This window comes from Brassica napus, chromosome C4, assembly GCF_020379485.1.
Source record: "Brassica napus cultivar Da-Ae chromosome C4, Da-Ae, whole genome shotgun sequence".
Classification (NCBI taxonomy): domain Eukaryota; kingdom Viridiplantae; phylum Streptophyta; class Magnoliopsida; order Brassicales; family Brassicaceae; genus Brassica; species Brassica napus.
The window spans coordinates 47551769-47570099 of record NC_063447.1 but is presented as its reverse complement, the minus strand read 5'-3'; the positions used below and the strand labels follow the sequence as shown (position 1 = coordinate 47570099).

At 38.4% G+C, this 18331-nt stretch overlaps 3 protein-coding genes across 6 annotated transcripts; 1 reads left to right on the top strand and 2 right to left on the bottom strand.

Annotated features, from left to right (window-relative positions):
• Positions 1-5307: 5307 nt before the first annotated feature.
• On the bottom strand, positions 5308-12085 carry LOC106375913. 2 transcript variants are annotated; one of them, XM_013815929.3, is made up of 11 exons: positions 11822-12085; positions 11677-11744; positions 6958-6985; positions 6777-6851; positions 6619-6687; positions 6345-6421; positions 6169-6257; positions 5964-6093; positions 5802-5892; positions 5670-5735; positions 5308-5578 (listed from the first exon to the last, which is right to left on the bottom strand). In XM_013815929.3, exons 1-11 carry the CDS (start codon positions 11981-11983, stop codon positions 5459-5461), a joined length of 975 nt encoding a protein of 324 aa, XP_013671383.2. In that variant the 5' UTR covers positions 11984-12085; the 3' UTR covers positions 5308-5458. The 2 variants fall into 2 exon arrangements, with proteins under 2 accessions (XP_013671383.2, XP_048612250.1); XM_048756293.1 differs by lacking the exon at positions 11822-12085 and having other exon boundaries at positions 6956-6985; positions 11677-11697.
• A 642-nt stretch (positions 12086-12727) lies between these two features.
• LOC106375911 (F-box/kelch-repeat protein SKIP6-like) lies at positions 12728-14208 on the top strand. Its single transcript, XM_013815926.3, has one exon. The coding sequence runs from the start codon at positions 12822-12824 to the stop codon at positions 13929-13931; it is 1110 nt and encodes a 369-aa protein (XP_013671380.2). The 5' UTR covers positions 12728-12821; the 3' UTR covers positions 13932-14208.
• Positions 14209-14228: 20 nt separating this feature from the next.
• LOC106375912 (shikimate kinase 1, chloroplastic) lies at positions 14229-16792 on the bottom strand. Of its 3 annotated transcripts, none has more exons than XM_013815928.3 (11): positions 16650-16792; positions 15942-16195; positions 15809-15861; positions 15681-15735; positions 15515-15587; positions 15340-15427; positions 15162-15244; positions 14941-15070; positions 14780-14858; positions 14643-14707; positions 14229-14564 (listed from the first exon to the last, which is right to left on the bottom strand). In XM_013815928.3, the coding sequence occupies exons 2-11, from the start codon at positions 16159-16161 to the stop codon at positions 14496-14498; spliced, it is 915 nt and encodes a 304-aa protein (XP_013671382.1). In that variant the 5' UTR covers positions 16162-16195; positions 16650-16792; the 3' UTR covers positions 14229-14495. The 3 variants fall into 3 exon arrangements, with proteins under 3 accessions (XP_013671382.1, XP_048612249.1, XP_013671381.2); XM_048756292.1 differs by lacking the exon at positions 16650-16792 and adding an exon at positions 16424-16575 and having other exon boundaries at positions 14643-14698; XM_013815927.3 differs by lacking the exon at positions 16650-16792 and adding an exon at positions 16424-16567.
• Positions 16793-18331: the final 1539 nt, after the last annotated feature.

Below are 18331 nucleotides of genomic sequence, written 5' to 3'. Positions count from 1 at the left end.
AAACCATAAGTACATAATCCAAGGTAGACATTTCTTCTCTCATACGCAAAGTCGGGATATGTTGATTGGAAATGCTTCCACGCTTTTGCATCTGAAGGATGTCTAATCTCAACATTTGTTGAATGCTCCGCATGCCATCTCATTGCTTGCGCTGTGCATTCAGACTGATACAACCTCTGCAACCTTTCCGTCAAAGGCAAATACCACATCCTTTTAAATGGCACATGAACTCTTCCACTCGTATTTTTATAACGAGCCTTTCCACAAAATTTGCATGTAACCCGCTGTTCATCCGCCCTCCAATAAATCATGCAGTTATCGCTGCATACATCTATTACCTGATACGATAAACCAAGACCAGCTACCAGTTTCTGAACCTCGTAGTATGAACCAGGGGCTACATTATCTTCAGGTAGAATACCTTTTACAAAATCAGCAATCGCATCCACACAGTCTTCAGCCAAATTATAATCTGTTTTAATGCCCATCAGTCTTGTTGTAGATGATAAAGCTGAATGACCATCTCTGCAACCTTCGTACAAGGGTTGCTTTCCAGCATCCAACATATCATAAAATCTCATAGCTTCTGTATTGGGTAAATCTTCCCCTCTAAAATGATCATTTATCATCTGCTCAGTACCTACACCATAATCTACATCCATTCTAATTGGTTCTTCTAACCTAACCGCAGGCTGAGGTTCGCTAGTACTACCATATTCATAATCAGTTTCTCCATGATGATACCAAATTTTGTAACTTCGTGTAAACCCATTCAAATATAGATGAGTCCAAACATCCCACTCTTTAATAATCTTTCTGTTTTTACAATTAAAGCAAGGACATCTTAACATACCCGTTTCTGCTTCCGTTTGTCGTTGAACTAACCCCATGAATTCGGTTATACCTCGTTGGTATTCTTCCGTAAGCAATCTCGTGTTCGGATCCAAATGAGGTCGATCGATCCAAGAACGATAATAATTTGAAGAAGACATGCTTTTTTCAATCAAATTCGTGTGTAAATATAGCATGTGAGAGGATGAAGAAATGGAGTGAATGAAGAGGTTGGGGGGTGCATGTATTTATAGATGAAATGATGCCGACAGTACCGAGGAAATTCCGACGGAATCCCGACGGCAACGGCTCTTTCCTCGGAATTTCCTCAGAATTTTTTAAATCCCCCAACGGCTCTCTAACGGCTATAATATATCCTCGGATATTCGGCGGTGTTTTCCGATGAATATGATTTCCTCGGTATTTCATCGGTATATTCCGAGGAAATCTAAATTTTGGGTTTTCTCGGAATTTCCTCGGAAATTCGTCGGAATATTCCGAGGATCTCATTTTCCGTCAGAATGTCCGTCAGAATTACGCTGTTTTCTTGTAGTGCACATCACTTATATATATTAATTGAAGAACATTACAATATTTTTGTATCCACATGACATCAATAGGATGATTCTTAGAATCTTTAGAAAAATTAGTTGGTACATCTACACATATATTATATTTTTTATTAAACTAAATGTAAAGTTGTTTAGTAGTGTTCCAAACAAAAAAAAATCCTTAAATAGAAGGTACGAAATTACCTAATATGATTAACATATATATGACAATTAATGATTTTGAATAATAAAGATTTGATGACAATTTTTGTATCTTTCATCGTTTTTGTTTAATTTTATATTCTTAAAAAAACTAAACAAGTAAACAATGACATTAGTCATATAATAAAAAATTTCGATTTTTTCTCATGTGTTATATTTTGAATTTTTTTAAAATGACTACAAATTACTAATATTGTTAAGAGTCTCACATTAAAAAAACTGTGATCAATGGTTTAACTTTTTATTATAACAAGATACAAATGATCGTAAAATCATATGAATAAAAATTTTCATTAATAGATATTTATATATATATATATATATATAATTATTAAAATTAAACTATATACCATATAAAATACATAAATATGTTAATTTCAAAATTTTCATTGCAAAAGTATTGAGACCCTTAATATTTTAATTTTGAAATTTGCATTGAATTTTTAAAAACGATTATAAATTATTAAAACTATTAAAAATCTCACACTAAAAATTTCGTGATTAATGGTTTAATTTTTTGGTACAAAAATATACAAATGTTAGTAAAATTATATGAGTAGGAAGCCTCAATTAATAAATATACATATTAAATATGCCATATATCTATGTCAAGATCATTTAAATTTAATTATATAACATATAAAATAAATAAAGTGATTGATTTTATTTATTTCTCAATAAAAATTATTGTAAATAAAAAAAAGAGATTATTTTGATTTATGTGATTACTCCAACTTAATTATATACATAATAGTTAGTCGGTTCTCAATTATTCATTATATTTATTATTTCATAATATATAATTAACACAAAATAAATAATAATATGTAAAAGTAATTTGTATATATAATATTCATTTAGCTTCATCATCTTGGGCAATGCGCGGTCTTCACCTAGTTAAGAATTATTTGAACTTCTCTAAACTTTTTTTGTTTCTCAGCAATCCTTTTTATCCAAACTATCTAATACCCAAATAACCGATTTGAACTAATTAAATCAGATATTCAAATTCCCATACCTAGTTGAAAGTGTCACCTCTCACCTCTTGGATCATGGAAAAACAAACCCAAAATTTTTATCGTTTTGTGAAAGGAGACAACCTTTAGATTTTTCTCAATAAAAGTAGTGCACTCTTGTCTGTATTGAGAATCAGCCGCCAACGAAGGAGAATCCACAGTCAATAGTCAGACCACAGCTGTCGCATCGGAGAGGACATCTTGTCATGTTTCGATCCTTTCTTGTCTTTTTCTCCAGTCTTATGCTCTTTTTTCTTCTAAATCAAGCCATTGGTGAAGGTAAAGAAACCCTAATCATCTTTCTTAGTCTCCCTTGTATATATTCTCTTTCTAGTTTTCTCATCTCAGGTTTAGATGGAAAATAGTCCTTGCTCTTGTAGATCTGATTCATGTAGAGCTGCAGAACGAAGATTTATAACTTCTCTTGTCTCACAGATCTAGCCATCTAGGCTAAAGTGAAGGTTGATTACGGTATCTTTTTCTCTCTTTCCTTCTTGCACAACGATAGGAATGTTTAGGTGGAACATTCATATATACATATTTATATTTTATCTTGGTGATTGATTTATTAAACACATTTATACTATTAGGATATTAAAACGACTATTTTGTATGCTTTTGAAGCTTGTTTGTGGATGTTTGAATTATGTGGAAAGAAGAAGACTTAACAAGTGTTTGTATAATACAACGTGAGTGGAGAGACTCAGAGACGTACTTTTTTAAGTGTTGCATCGTTTCATGTTAGATTATGCGGAGACTGAATAAATTGACATGGGTCATCGCTTGAAGAGGCATGTGTGCGGTGTGTTTGGTTGTGAAGATGAGATATGTGTTTGTGCGGATCACACTGCGGGCGAAAGACGTGGTGTGACCGCATGAAAATTAACATTGAACTCACGGTAACTAAGTCACAAGACAACATGAGAACATGGAGACAAAAGGAGGTGACACGATCTCTTGTTGGCACTGTCGGAGTTTTTCAGTCGTTTTTATTATTTGCTTTCATATTTACTTGATGTTCAATTTATTAAAACTTTTTCTATGTTATGTGATGATTCTTAGTAGTTGATTTCAGGATTCTTAAAGCTTTCTTTGCTGAGTATTTGTCAGTTATTCACTCTTATTTATATTCAAAATGAGTTCGAAAAAGTGTTGTAGTAGTCATCTCGGTGGGATACAAAGCTTTCGGATTTGGAGCTACTGTTTATGTCAATTTCATATTAAGATTGTGTAATTTTGTTTTATGTGTCTCCTATTTTTCTTAAGACCATTTTTGCAAGACTTTTTTGGATTCGATCAGTGGAAAAAGTTTTAAATTGGTATTTTAAAAAAATATATGAGAGCCTTGCACTAAAAGTTACTTTCTGTTGGGTCTATAACATCCTGTTGGGTCTATAACATTTTTAGGTACTTTCTGTTGGAAGAGTATTTTAGGTCTAACTTTTGAATTTTCTGATCCAAAAATGTTCCTCTTAAGAATAAAAATAAAAAGGAGATATAGAAGAGAGAGAATGATTATTAAATCTGGTGGTTTCATGGTTTCTTCCTCAGTTTTTAATTCTCTTTCTCATCCCTTTCTTCTTCTCTAAATTCAGAACCGTTTCATAGATATTTATATTTAATTACTTCAAATTTCATACTTAAATTCTCGTTTCCTTCACCCTCGATTTTCCCCCCAAATCTTCTAAGTTTGCCTTTTCTTTTTAGATTTTTCTACATTTACTTCACCTGACTTAGCAAAAATCTCTGTTGTTACTGATCTTGAGCCATCATCATCGGACCCATAAACAACATCTTTAAAGAAAATTGTGTGGGTAGGTTTGTTTTGGTCATGGAAAATATGGTCAGAGTCGTTGTGGCCGCGGGAATTGTGTTCGGTAGAGTCGTGGCTGCAACTGCTGGTGAGCAACTACAACGGATTAGAGCAATTGTCGGTGACCAATTACGCCGGCGTGGACACCATCTCCGCCATATTCGTAGTGGTGGTTCTTGCGTTTCGTGGTCGGGAGAAGTGTGGTTGAGTGAAAAGTGGTTGGGTGACACATCGGTCGTGAAACTTGGCTTGGTGATAAGTGGTTGTTGGTGAGATGTGAGACACGTCGGTCGTGAAACTTGGCTTGGTGATAACGGTTGTTGGTGAAATGTAGTTAGGGTCAGTGTTCATATGGTCATAGGTGCAAGACTCCTCTTTCCCTGAAAGTGATGTTTGTGAGGTGAAATAGATAACTGTATGTTAATTCTCGCTATTTTTTTTTTGGTCATTTATGTTCTTGATTTCAATTTCATCCATATCATCCAATTTTCGCCGCCACGTTTATAGAAACCATGAGACACCTTTGCTTCTTTTTAATCATAGAAATATAATCAATGCTTAAGTTCTACGGGTCTCTGAACAAAGAGATATATAATAAGTAAAGAGAGGAGAGAGAAGAAGAAGAGACATTGTTAAAGGAGATAAGTTGGAGAGGGCGAAGAAAGAAGGGAGGTGGAAGAGACGGAAGGAGTGATTGGAGAGAGAAGATGCATTGTTTGGTTAAGGGTTTTTTAGGTATTTCGGAAGAAAAAAATACCTGACCAGTTTAAAGTACGTGTAAATGTAAAAGGAAAAAATATGTTTTGATGTAAATTTTTCAAAAAATATTGCGGTTAAGGCAATGTAAATAACATGTCAAGCGCTAAGACGAAACTTTAGTATAAAAATAGATAATCTATTCTGTCTTTTCTCGTTTATATATTTAAGAAAATATGTGACTCGATTTAGTGGTCTTGGAACTGGATTGGTCAAAAGAGAGTTAGAGATAGTTCATTGTATTTGAAGAATCCAGAGCTGCGCCAAGTCTAGGAAGCTGTCTCAATGGTCTTGATACATTCAAGAACAGATGCATTGTTGGACATTGCAGCCATTAGAGCTTCATGGATGGTCTTGTTGTTCTTCAGAAGAGAAGCAGAGTAAAGAACCTGCATAATCAAAAATGAAGATTCACGAGTACTGTAAACAAAAGAAACATGTATGAGAGAGATAAAGCCAGTTAATGTAAAAGGAACATACAGCCCATCTCGTTAGATTTTGCTGCTGTTCATTACTGATTTTAGGTTGGCTCCTGTTGATGAACCTCTGCAAGAAATTAAAACTCAGTGTTTGTGAACTTGTGAGTGGTGAGGTAAGAAGAACTAAGAGGACCTGAAGAGAGAACAAATCCGCAGATTGGCCGATCACTTTGTCATACTTCAGACCCTCGGCAGCAAGTCCAGCCATTGCAACAGCAGCCAACCTGAGAAACCTCAAGAAGATTCAATGGGTTGAGATTTTATTCTTCCTTCTCTTTTCTAAAGAAACTCTTACCTATCAAGCTCCTTTGAGTCAAGCTGGCCGCTGTATATTAGTTTAGCTAGCCTCTCGTCGATGAGATTAACGTGTTCTTTACCAATATCAAGCGAGTAGCCGAGGATTGGAAGTCCAATTAAGTAAGCCACTGGAAGTTTCAAGTTTAAACACAATCAGAAACATTTCACAACCCAAAAGATATACACTTTTTTAACAAATGTACCTAAGAAGTGAGCTGCTTCATGTGCGGCAATACGTTCTTGATAATCAGGGAAGAATGTCGAAAACCCGGAAATGGCAGCTTGAAGAAGCCTACAAGCAAAAGGAGCAGAATATATCAATCTGTAACTTAGAGAACATAATGTTAGCAAGCATACAGTGCTTTAGTTGTTTTCTTACCCAGGTGAAACGCTTCCCACGGCCAAAACTACCAGTGAGATGCTCCCAACTAAGTAAGGCACAAAGAACCCCCAGTCCTGTCCAGGTTCAACAGTTGTTTCATAAGTCTAAGACCCATGTAGAATCTAACACAATCAACATAAACCATTGTCTTCAGGACATAGTTCTTGGTATAAAAACAACATCATTGTCCAGACAGAGTACTAAAAATCAATGAGATTGCAAAACCTCTTCTATCCGTATCATCAGAGAAGAAGAGATTTGAAGGGTTTACCCCGGGAAGTTGGCCGGCAAGTACAGCTATGAAACCGGTTGTTCCGACAACAGTGAAAAGAAAAGCAGCCTGCATTACAGGAATTCAATCAGAACAACCTCCATTACCATTAACATACACAGTCCAAGCCTTACAAGAAAAAAAAAAGATGAACTTACATCGTTCCTGACACTAGGGATGGCAAGAGTCTCTGCGTTTTTGATTCCTAGCGTTGTCAGCTCCCGAAGCGATGTCTGAAACAAAAAAAACAAAGACGCATGAGTTCTTCTTCACTCCAACTCTCATTCACTCATCCACTGAATATAAGGGTAAGCTTAGATAGAGAGATCGGATATACACCGTACGACGCGACATGTAAGGCTGAGAACTGTTGAGATAAGCATGAAATAGCTTAGAGTACAAGCTACCTAATCCTATTGTGTTTGAATTTATCTAAAGGATTAGGAAATAGAGTTGTGTTAATCCTAATGAGTTTAGGATAATTATAAAGTTATATAAAGAGATGCAAGGGTGTTTGCATATCTTATGAGTTTGAGAGCTTTAGTTTTTTTGAGTTATTTTCTAAAGCATTGAGAGAGTTTTAACAAAGCGTTCTTTGAGAAATATAGTTCTTTGATTCAATAATTGGTATCAGAGCATTCTATTGAGTCAAAGGAAATCATGGGAGATATCGTTGCAGCGAAGAGCAACATCAAGAGCAGTGGTACGTCCATTCAGTGTCCATTACTCAACGACACGAATTACACAGTGTGGACAATGAGAATGGAGGCGGCGTTGCGTGTTCATAAGGTCTGGGAGGCCATCGATCCAGGAGAAGCAAAAGGAGAGAAGAATGATGTTGCAAGGGCTCTGTTATTCCAGTCAATTCCAGAGGCGTTAATATTGCAAGTAGGAAACCTTGTAACTGCGAAGGAGATTTGGGAAGCGATAAGTACAAGACATGTGGGAGCTGATCGTGTACGTAAGGCCCGCTTGCAGACATTGATAGCAGACTTCAGTAGATTAAAGATGAAGGAGACTGATTCTATTGATAGCTTTGTTGGAAAAATTCGAGAACTATCAACCAAGTCTGCAGCTTTAGGACAAATCATTGAGGAACCAAAGATAGTTGAGAAGTTCTTGCAGAGCTTGCCAAGAAAAAAATATATACATATTGTTGCTGCGTTAGAGCAGGTTCTTGATCTTGATAAAACAGGCTTTGAGGATGTTGTGGGACGTCTAAAAGCTTATGAGGAGAGAATTGCTGAAGACGAAACAGAAAAACAAGAAGATCAGGAACAGAGCAAGCTCATGTACGCTAATGCTGATAGACCGACGCAGACACAAGAACGATATGACTCTTCAAGAGGCAGAGGCAGAGGAGGTCGTTATGGAAATCGAGGGAGAGGTCGTGGACGCCAATACTATCAGCAGAATGGAGGATATCAGAGAAACGGAGGACAACAGCAACAGAGTGGTGGCTATTATCAAGAAAGAGATGCATCCAAAGTTGTGTGCTTCCGTTGTGACAAGATGGGACACTTTGCTATGCATTGTCCTGACCGACTTCTCAAGCTACAAGAGACTAATGAAAGCGAGGTAGAGACAACACATGAGGCTGATGAGTTGATGATGAATGAGGTGGTATTCCTTAACGAACGCAACGTTATACCTAGCAAGCTCAATACCTCGTCCAACATTGATAATCTATGGTACCTAGACAACGGAGCAAGCAACCATATGACAGGGAATCTAGAGTTCTTCACCAAGATTGATAGAAGAGTGACTGGGAAAGTGAGATTCGGTGATGATTCGAGAATAGATATAAAAGGAAAAGGCTCAATCATATTCCTAACTAAGAATGGTGAACGCAAGGAACTTTCAGACATCTATTTTATTCCTGATCTTAGGAGTAATATCTTGAGTCTTGGGCAAGCTACTGAGTCTGGTTGTGAGGTGAGGATGAAAGATGATTGTCTACTCTTGTATGATCGTGAAGGGAGATTATTGGTGAAAGCAAAGAGAGCTCTAAATCGACTCTATAAGGTGGCAATGGAGGTTGAAAATACAAGATGTTTGCAGCTAGTACATCTAAAGGAATCATCAAAGTGGCATGCACGCTTAGGGCATATAGGCTTGAGTAACCTAAAGAAGATGGTGGACAAGAACTTGGTTATCGGAATGCCCAAGTTTGGAGTTGAAAAAGAAACCTGTGAAGCTTGCTTGCGTGGGAAGCAAATACGAGAATCGTTTCCACAAGCTAGCTCATATCGTGCTTCAAGGGTATTGGAGCTAATACATGGGGATTTGTGTGGTCCTATTACACCACAAACTGCTGGAAGTAACAGATATGTGTTCGTCTTAATAGACGATCATTCAAGATACATGTGGTCCATTCTCATGAAGGAAAAGAGTGAAGCTTTCACAAAGTTTAAACGATTCAGAAGCTTGGTTGAACAAGAGACGGGATTAAAGATTAAAACCTTTCGTACAGATAGGGGAGGAGAGTTTACAAGCCAAGAGTTCAAAGATTACTGTGAAAGCTCAGGGATTAGTCGTCATCTAACCGCTCCATATTCACCGCAGCAGAACGGAGTTGTCGAGAGAAGAAACAGAACGTTACTTGAGATGACACGAAGCATTCTAAAAGCTATGGATGTTCCAAATTACTTGTGGGGTGAGGCTGTTAGGCACGCAACGTACCTTATTAATCGCATTCCTACAAGAACCTTGGTACTACAAACTCCATACGAGAGCTACAGAGGAAAGAAACCGTGCATCGAACATATTAGAGTGTTTGGTTGCGTGGGGCATGTGAAAGTAGATAAACCACATTTGAGGAAGCTAGATGATAGGTCACGACCATTGGTGCATCTTGGGATTGAACCGGGATCAAAAGCATATAGGCTATTGGATCCATCGACTCGCAGAATAATAGTAAGCCGCGATGTCGTGTTCTGTGAAGAACAGAGTTGGAAGTGGAGAAAAACAGAGAAGGAGTCACATACGGAGATGGGTGTGATAGATTTTGCTAACAAGGAAGATAGGAACGATGACGCAAGTAGTGGGGTGAGTATTAAGGATGAAGAAAGCGAAGAAGATGAGAAGAATCTTGATCAACCACCAGAGATACTAAGACGGTCTACTCGTATCATCAACAAACCGAGTTATCTTGATGACTATGAGTTATTATGTGAGGAAGACGAGCAGTATGATTTACTATGTGAGGCTGAGTTCGAGAACCTTCTTATGCTTATCAATGAAGAACCGTGGAGTTATGGTGAAGCAAAAGAAAAGAAAGTGTGGAGAGATGCTTGCAAAGAAGAGATCAAGTCGATAGAAAAGAACAATACTTGGACATTAGTTGATCTTCCTTCAACCTGTAAGGCAATCGGATTGAAATGGGTTTTTAAGGTGAAGAAGAATGCCGATGGAAGCATAAACAAGTATAAAGCGAGGCTTGTAGCCAAGGGATACATTCAGAAACATGGAGTAGATTTTGACGAGGTCTTTGCACCTGTTGCTCGCATCGAAACAGTCAGATTGATCATAGGAATGGCGGCTTCACATCGATGGGAGTTACATCATTTGGATGTAAAAACTGCTTTCTTATACGGAGAACTCAAAGAAGAGGTATACGTTAAACAACCTGAAGGCTTTGTTGTGAAAGGTAGTGAGAATAAAGTTTATAAATTGAGGAAGGCGCTTTATGGGTTGCGACAAGCTCCTCGGGCTTGGAATGAGAAGCTTCATACGGTCTTGTGTGAGCTAAACTTTGAACGATGTCTTAAAGAACCATCTCTGTACCGGAAGAAGCAACACGAAGATCTCTTGCTAGTGGCTGTTTATGTGGACGACTTACTTGTGGCAGGGTCTAACATAGAGATGATTCACGAGTTTAAAAGAGCTATGGCGGCAAAGTTTGAGATGTCCGATCTAGGAAGATTGAGCTACTACCTTGGGATAGAGGTCATTCAACGAGAAGGAAGCATAATCTTGAGTCAGGAACGGTACGCTACTAGGATCTTGGAGGAAGCTGGCTTAATGGGATGTAACTCTGCGCATATACCCATGGATGCAGGAGTTAAACTCGGCAAAGCAGAGAAGGAAGAAGGAGTTGATGAGAGAGAGTACCGCAGAAACATTGGTTGTCTTCGGTACTTGTTACATACGAGACCTGATCTTGCGTGCAGTGTGGGAATCTTGAGCAGATACATGCACAATCCCAAGGTATCACACAACGTGGCTTTGAAACAGGTACTCCGTTACTTGGCAGGGACATTGAGCTATGGTTTGGTGTTTGAGGCAAAGTCGGATGAGAGTTTGGTTGGCTATAGTGATAGTAGCTACAATGTTGATCCAGATGATGGAAAGAGCACGACTGGTCACATTTTCTACCTCGGTGGTAACCCCATTACATGGTGTTCTCAGAAACAAGAGATCGTCGCATTATCATCATGTGAAGCAGAGTTCATGGCAGCGACAGAAACGGCGAAGCAGGCGATTTGGCTGCAGGATCTTCTCAACGAGGTGCTTGGTCGTCCCGGCAAGATTGTGGTGATAAAGATCGACAACAAGTCGGCAATAGCTCTGTCCAAGAACCCGGTTTTTCATGGACGCAGCAAACACATTCACACAAGGTTCCATTTCATTAGAGAATGTGTTGAAAAAGGACTTGTGAATGTCGAACATGTTGCAGGAGTAAGACAGAAGGCTGATATACTTACGAAAGCATTAGGAAGAGTTAAGTTTGTAGAGATGAGAAGTCTCATTGGAGTTCAAGACTTGAAGAGAGAAGATTTCAAGCTTAAGGGGGAGAGTGTTGAGATAAGCATGAAATAGCTTAGAGTACAAGCTACCTAATCCTATTGTGTTTGAATTTATCTAAAGGATTAGGAAATAGAGTTGTGTTAATCCTAATGAGTTTAGGATAATTATAAAGTTATATAAAGAGATGCAAGGGTGTTTGCATATCTTATGAGTTTGAGAGCTTTAGTTTTTTTGAGTTATTTTCTAAAGCATTGAGAGAGTTTTAACAAAGCGTTCTTTGAGAAATATAGTTCTTTGATTCAATAAGAACTCCATTTCTTAGCCCAACCTTCTTCACTCAATCGATCCAGAGCTTCCTTCACGCCACTACTATCTTTCTGCGTCAATTCAGAAACCCACTTCCAAGTTACGAGGATAGTTCATCTAGTTATAGAATTAATGGAAAAGGAGGGACCTTGTTAATGGCGGACTCGAGGGTACTCAAATCAACACCAGGAGAAGCAGAAGAAGAAGGCGAAACTGCTGCTTGAGTCGGAGGGTTTCGCGGACGTAAACAGAAGCTATAATGCCGGCGAAACGAAGCAATGCCCGAGGAAGAAACAGCTAATGCAACCATGTTTTTCTCGGAGTTTTACGAAACAAGAATTAGTTAATGCTTCATCGTCTTCTTCTTCTTCTCCCAGGAAGGTGAGGAAGAGAGCGCGTGGCGTCTTTCACACCACCGATCATGTTTTTCCGCCACGTCAGTGCTTTTAGATTACGGCAGTATCTCCGGTTTAATTCCAGTTTTCCATTTTTCAACCGGTTTCGTTAAAAAATCAAATCGAACCGGAAATATGTAAAAGTAGTGCAGTGTGACATTTTACGTACGAAATTCAAAACTGAAATCAAACCGCAATTCGTAAATACCACACTATTTTTATACTTTTGTATCGAATAAAATCAAATAAACATCCGAATATAAAAATATATATTAATAATAATTTTACTAAAAATATAAATAATTAATATTTTAAAATAAAATATGCAGTTTTATTAAAAAAAATTAAATATTTGGGACAAAAATATCTAACTAAATATTTTTATCCAAAATAATTTAAATAGTCTAATATTTTTATTTAAAACATTCAAATATATGCTACTTTATCTGAATTACTTGATACTTTACCTAAATTATTTTAAAAAAATCTGAACTAGAACTAAAATGAACCCAAATTGGCAAAATTGCTTATTTTACCAATTAAAACTTAATTTTCTCTTTTATTATCTAAGTCAAACCGAACCAAAAATTATTCAACAGAGCCGAACCAAAAAGTTTACGGTTCTTAAATTGATTCTAAGCTTTCCTTCACATAATAAACCGGAGCCGAACCAAACAGATACCGGAAATGTTCAGGCCTAAGTTCTCTCTCTCTCTCTTTAAAAATCTCGAGTCAGTGATCGACTAAGATCACATGGCGGCGACAACGAGTTCCAGCGACGATCCACCTGAACCGAAAACGCCTACGCAATTGATTCCGTCGTTACCAGACGACGTCGCTCTGAACTGCCTTGCACGCGTCTCCAGATGCGACCATCCAAACCTCTCTCTCGTCTCCAAGTCATTCCGATCCCTCCCCAAATCTCCCCTCCTCTACGCCATCAGATCCCTCGCCAACGCCACCGAAAACATCCTCTACGTCGCGATCCGCATACCGCCCGAAACAGGCGCCCGCTGGTTCACTCTCCTCCGCCGAGCCTCGACGAACTCTCACCTCCTCGTCCCCATCCCTTCCTGTCCTTCGCCCTCCCTCGTCGGATCCGCTTACGCTGTCGTCGGCTCGGAGATCTACGTCATCGGCGGATCTGTTAAAGACGTGCCTTCTTCTAGCGTCTGGGTTCTCAATTGCAAGTTCCACACTTGGCGACGAGTCGCGAACATGAGGGTAGGTCGCGAGTTCGCAGCGGCTGGTGTGATCGACGGGAAGATCTACGTGATCGGAGGGTGCGTGGTTGATAATTGGGCCCGTTCGATTAATTGGGCCGAGGTGTTCGACGTCAAGGCCCAGACTTGGGAGGCCGTGGCTAGCCCAGGGGTGGAGGTGCGTGAGAAGTGGATGCACGCGAGTGCTGTTATGGAAGGGAGAGTCTACGCGATGGCTGATCGAAACGGCGTCGTTTACGAGCCTAATAAAAGGGAGTGGGGCGTGCCTGAGAAGAGGCTTGATTTGGGGTGGAGAGGGAGAGCTTGTGTGATTGAGGATGTTCTGTATTGTTATGATTACTTGGGGAAGATTAGAGGGTATGATCCGAAAGAGAGGGTTTGGAGAGAGGTGAGAGGTGTGGAGTCGCTTCCCAAGTTTCTCTGTGGTGCTACTATGGCGAATAGGGGTGGGAAGCTTGCGGTTCTGTGGGAAGGGAAAGCTGGTAGTGGAGGTGCTAGGAGGATGGAGATTTGGTGCGCTGAGATTGAGGTTGAGAGGCGTGGAGATGGGGGGATTTGGGGGAAGATACTGTGGTCTGATGCTGTGTTTACGGTTCCTAATGACTCCGCCATTGTGAATTGCTTAGCGGCTACAGTTTGATTGATGATACATACATGTTTACTCTCTCTCTCTCGCTGAGCATCACCATACAGGTCTGTTTCTGATTGGCTCTGTTGTGTCTGTGAGTAAATATCTCACTGTGATTTAGAGTGCTTTGTCGGAAATGGTGGATTGAGCCAAGTATGAAACAACTGGCAAGTGTAATTTGGGTTTAAATCATCTTTTTTGCGTGTTCTTGTCCCATTTCGTTTGTTTTGTAATTCATGTGATAGTTTCTTTCAGATTCTTAATAATACCAGTAAGATTGGCTCGTTCATTTGTCTTGCTGCTTGCTCATCTTAAAAAAACTTTTATAGATAGCATATACTGAAAAAGAGCATTGTGGAGTTTTATATACATGTATTGCAGCATTGAATAAAGCATTATTTGTGGGTTTCCACATTCAAAATCAAACTCGTGTAAGCTTCAAAAGCCCAAAAAACTAGTAACTAAACAGGTCATCTTTGTATGCAAATCTCTCAACTTGCTCAATGGCCTGGCCATGAGTGATTGCTTTTTTGACTGGACTACAGATAAATGAAGAGAGAACTGGGGACTGGGATACTAGAGGTCGCCGTCGGGGATCTCCACTGTTTCTTCTTTTTCTAGAAAGCTCTGAACTTGCTCAAAGGCCTGATGATCAGTGATTTGTTTTGTTGAGTTTGATTGGACAGATTAATGAAGAAGACACAGAGAAAGGGCTCGACTTACCTCAATGGCGATTTCAGTTGGTGTGAGATCTGAGACGTCTTTGTATCCAAGCTTGACTGCAATATCTAACAATTGAAGTACAAAGAAAGAAATATCAAGTTACTAGCAGAAGTCTCTCAGCACAAAACAGAACATACTTTCTAAGGAGACTCTAGCATTTGCGTTTGTGTATGCTTCACCGCGCTCATCCCAAATCGTTGAAAGACGCTTGAAAGCCTGGAGAGAGAATAAAAAATGATGAATGATTTATTTAAGTATCCAAGGCTTATGATTTTGTACAACACAGTCAGGTGAGTACCACAGTGTATGCATCTCCTGATTCATCGTGTAACAGTGGCCGCGAATCAGTTCCAACAGCAGCGATTCTATGTGCTAAGGCTTCAAGAGGCACATCTAGCCAAATGCTGACTCCTTTGTTCATATATTTCCTGATAGTATACCATCAGATAACCAAATGCACTTAGAAGAGACCTGAGTTTCATATGTTTGTGACTTCAGATGGGATGAAGATAAACTCACCAGTTAATAGGTCTTATAACTGCACCTCCACCAGTTGAAACAACAACGTGATACATTGAAGAGAGCTTCTTTAGTGCATCAGTCTAGAAAGAAAGAAAGAAAAGTGAGATTTTTAAGCTTTTAGAAGAGCTTTGAAACATAAACCACAGAGATAAAAGAATTAGTCATAGAACTAAACCTCCTTTCCTCTAAAGAAACTCTCTCCATGATGCTCGAATATCTCTGCCACAGAAGCTCCATTCATCGCCTGCTCAATCAGAGTGTCACTGACACACATCCACAAAACTTAAAGAATGTTACAAATTTATAACATCACAATATTAACACAACTCGAAAAGCAGCAATATACATACCAGTCAAAGAAGGAATAACCGAGCACTTTAGACATTAACTTCCCAACGGTTGTTTTCCCAGAACCCATCATCCCTGTGTTCATCATTAAAACAATGAAATTACAAGAAAGTATTAAGAACTAAACCCATATGCAAAACAAAGAAAGGAACAGGCAAAGAAACTGACCAACAAGGTACATAGACCGTCCATTCAAATACGGTATAACCTCTTCTGCTTTTCTCTGTTAGAGAGGAAATTAACACAAATCTAACAGAGAAGATGATGTTTTATACAAGGTTTTATTAATTACTTGCCTTAAGGATTAGATCTTTATCAAATGGATGAACTCTTCCCGCCTCCAACAATACTACAAATAAAAATTAAAGATGGAATTTATTTTCCTTTATTTGAGACACTCAAAAGCTATCCAGATGTTTTCACAAGAACCTGAAGAGTTGTTGTCAGAACATGAAACCTCTGAAGAAACCGATCTCCGTTGATCATATCTTCTGTCAGGTTGCAAATGAGCCAAAGCAACAAGACCTCTGAACCTTTTCTCTTCCTTAACTCGCTGAGAATACCGCAATGATCCAAGCGGCTTCCCCTCAAACTTTCTGCAATCAACCCATGTTGGGTACTGAACCCTCTGAGCAATAGCTCCTTCCATATGCAAAACACTTATTACAAAGTATTCAAAATCCCTGCAAAAAAGCAATATTAACTCGGTTCAGCTTCCTTTGCAGCTACCAAACATCATTGTGACCTTTGTAAAGGAGGAGACTTTAGCTATAATTAAGGACAAGTATTGCTCTACAGGCATCAATGAATCTCAGCTTCCATCAAAGGAAGATTCTTTCTTTTCTTAAAGCAAAAAAGAAATCGATAAAGCTGTGGTGAAATCAATGGAGAAACAAAAAAAGAATGATTACCAAGTCAGAAAATTCGAGCTTTCTATGAATAAAATGATTATACAAATGAAATTGAGTAACGGAAGGGAAATAAGAATGAGACTTTTCCGAAACAAAAACATATAAAAGATCATAATTTTAATTAGCCCTAATAAACTCCATTACAGAACAGAAAATTATAACCGTTCAGAGTCGAGGATGAAAGACAAATTATAGAGAAAAATCAAAGGAAACAAAAGGGTTTCACCTGAATTCTCTCCCGCTGGCAGAAACGGACCTCTCTCTCTATCTCTCAGATTTAAGTTTTTTTTTTTGTTTAATTAAATAAGTGACTAATCCATTTGGGTGGACGAGTAATTAATACAGAACAAAGATGAGGGGGTTGGTGAAACCAGAAATGGTGCTGGCCTCATTAGTTGTTTTGACCACAAACATGTTTTTCCTTAATTATATTGTTTACATAATGGCTCCCTATAGTCAGTAAATGGGACATAAACAAAACATTTTTTCTAATACGATTTTTTTTAAAAAATTGGTCTAGACGTCCAACCAATCAGTAATCTCATATAAATCGTCTAACTACCGCATAACGATTCTTTGAACATCGATCACAAAGATTTTAGTCCGGAGCATGTAATTTTCTCATATCTAAAATCAGATCGCTTAATGTTAACTTCGCACAAACATGATATATTCAGATGTACATGCAACCTACTAACTAGGTAACTAGTTACTCGTGAATTTATATTTTTTTATTCACGAAAAAAAAAACAAGAATTAGGAAAGAGGTTGGTAGCTATCTATTCCAACAGCAGGTCTATTGCACTATTGAAAAGTTGGTGGTCGATGTTTCCGTCTTCGATGTTAGATTGCGACACGCTCCGTTTCTCACATGCTTTTGCCTTTGTCTGAACTACCCAAAACTTAATAGACACTTGCTTTGTCAATGAGTATTGACTTTTATATCTATGTGTATATTGAATATCAGAAAATATTAGGTTTACAAAATTTATTCCATGAATTTGACTCTCTTTTTTAATTATTTCTTAGTACATGCGAAAATGAATCCAGTTGGCAGTCAGTAGCTAAAACTAAAAAACGCAATGTACATCATATTCTCAAAAAGAAAATTATATGACATGGATCTGTTGAACTTTAGTAAAGAAGATCAAGAAAGATTAATAACACTTAGACATGGAGAGGAAGGAACTATGTACAGAGGATAAGATCATGAGCCAGTCGTGCAGGACCAGAGTAGCCGTTTGATTCAACTCATAAAGACAAAATCAACCTGCATTTTGTCGGCTATTGAACAAGAAGATAAGGACAAATTCATTAATGAAGTCCTACGTGGAAGAGCATTTGTAGTAGCACCCAAAGGGAGTCTAGGTCATGGTGGTCTTACTATATATATGATACATAATTCATAGAGATAGGCAGGAGTGTATGAAGAACACATTACAAAGCATAAACTTGTATTTTGTTCTTCGGGTAGAGTTAGAGATATAAAACGAGAGAAGCATTGTAAAAGGTTTTGGGGCTTTGGCATTCACTCTCTTATAACCTCTAATCTAGTGGATTCCGAGAGAGAGAGAGATCCCAGCCATACATAGAACCTTCGTTGACAGGTGTGAACTTGAGAAACTTAGTAATATTGTATGTGCCCTACTGCTCTTGCCATTTCTTTGTTCAGTTCTCGCTCTGTTTTCGGGCTTGAAGTTGAATCATCTGCTCTACTTCTCTGCATCGTGTTCTTGGTGTTTGATAGGAACATCTCTAATTATTAAAGGAGACGTCATGAGGTTGAAGTTTCTTCACAGGATCTTTCAAAATTACTTGTAGCGAGATTTCACAAACCTAAGCATATGTCATGCACAACTCCGGCATATCACTATCACTGATGCGAGTATACCATAGGCAGTATACCAA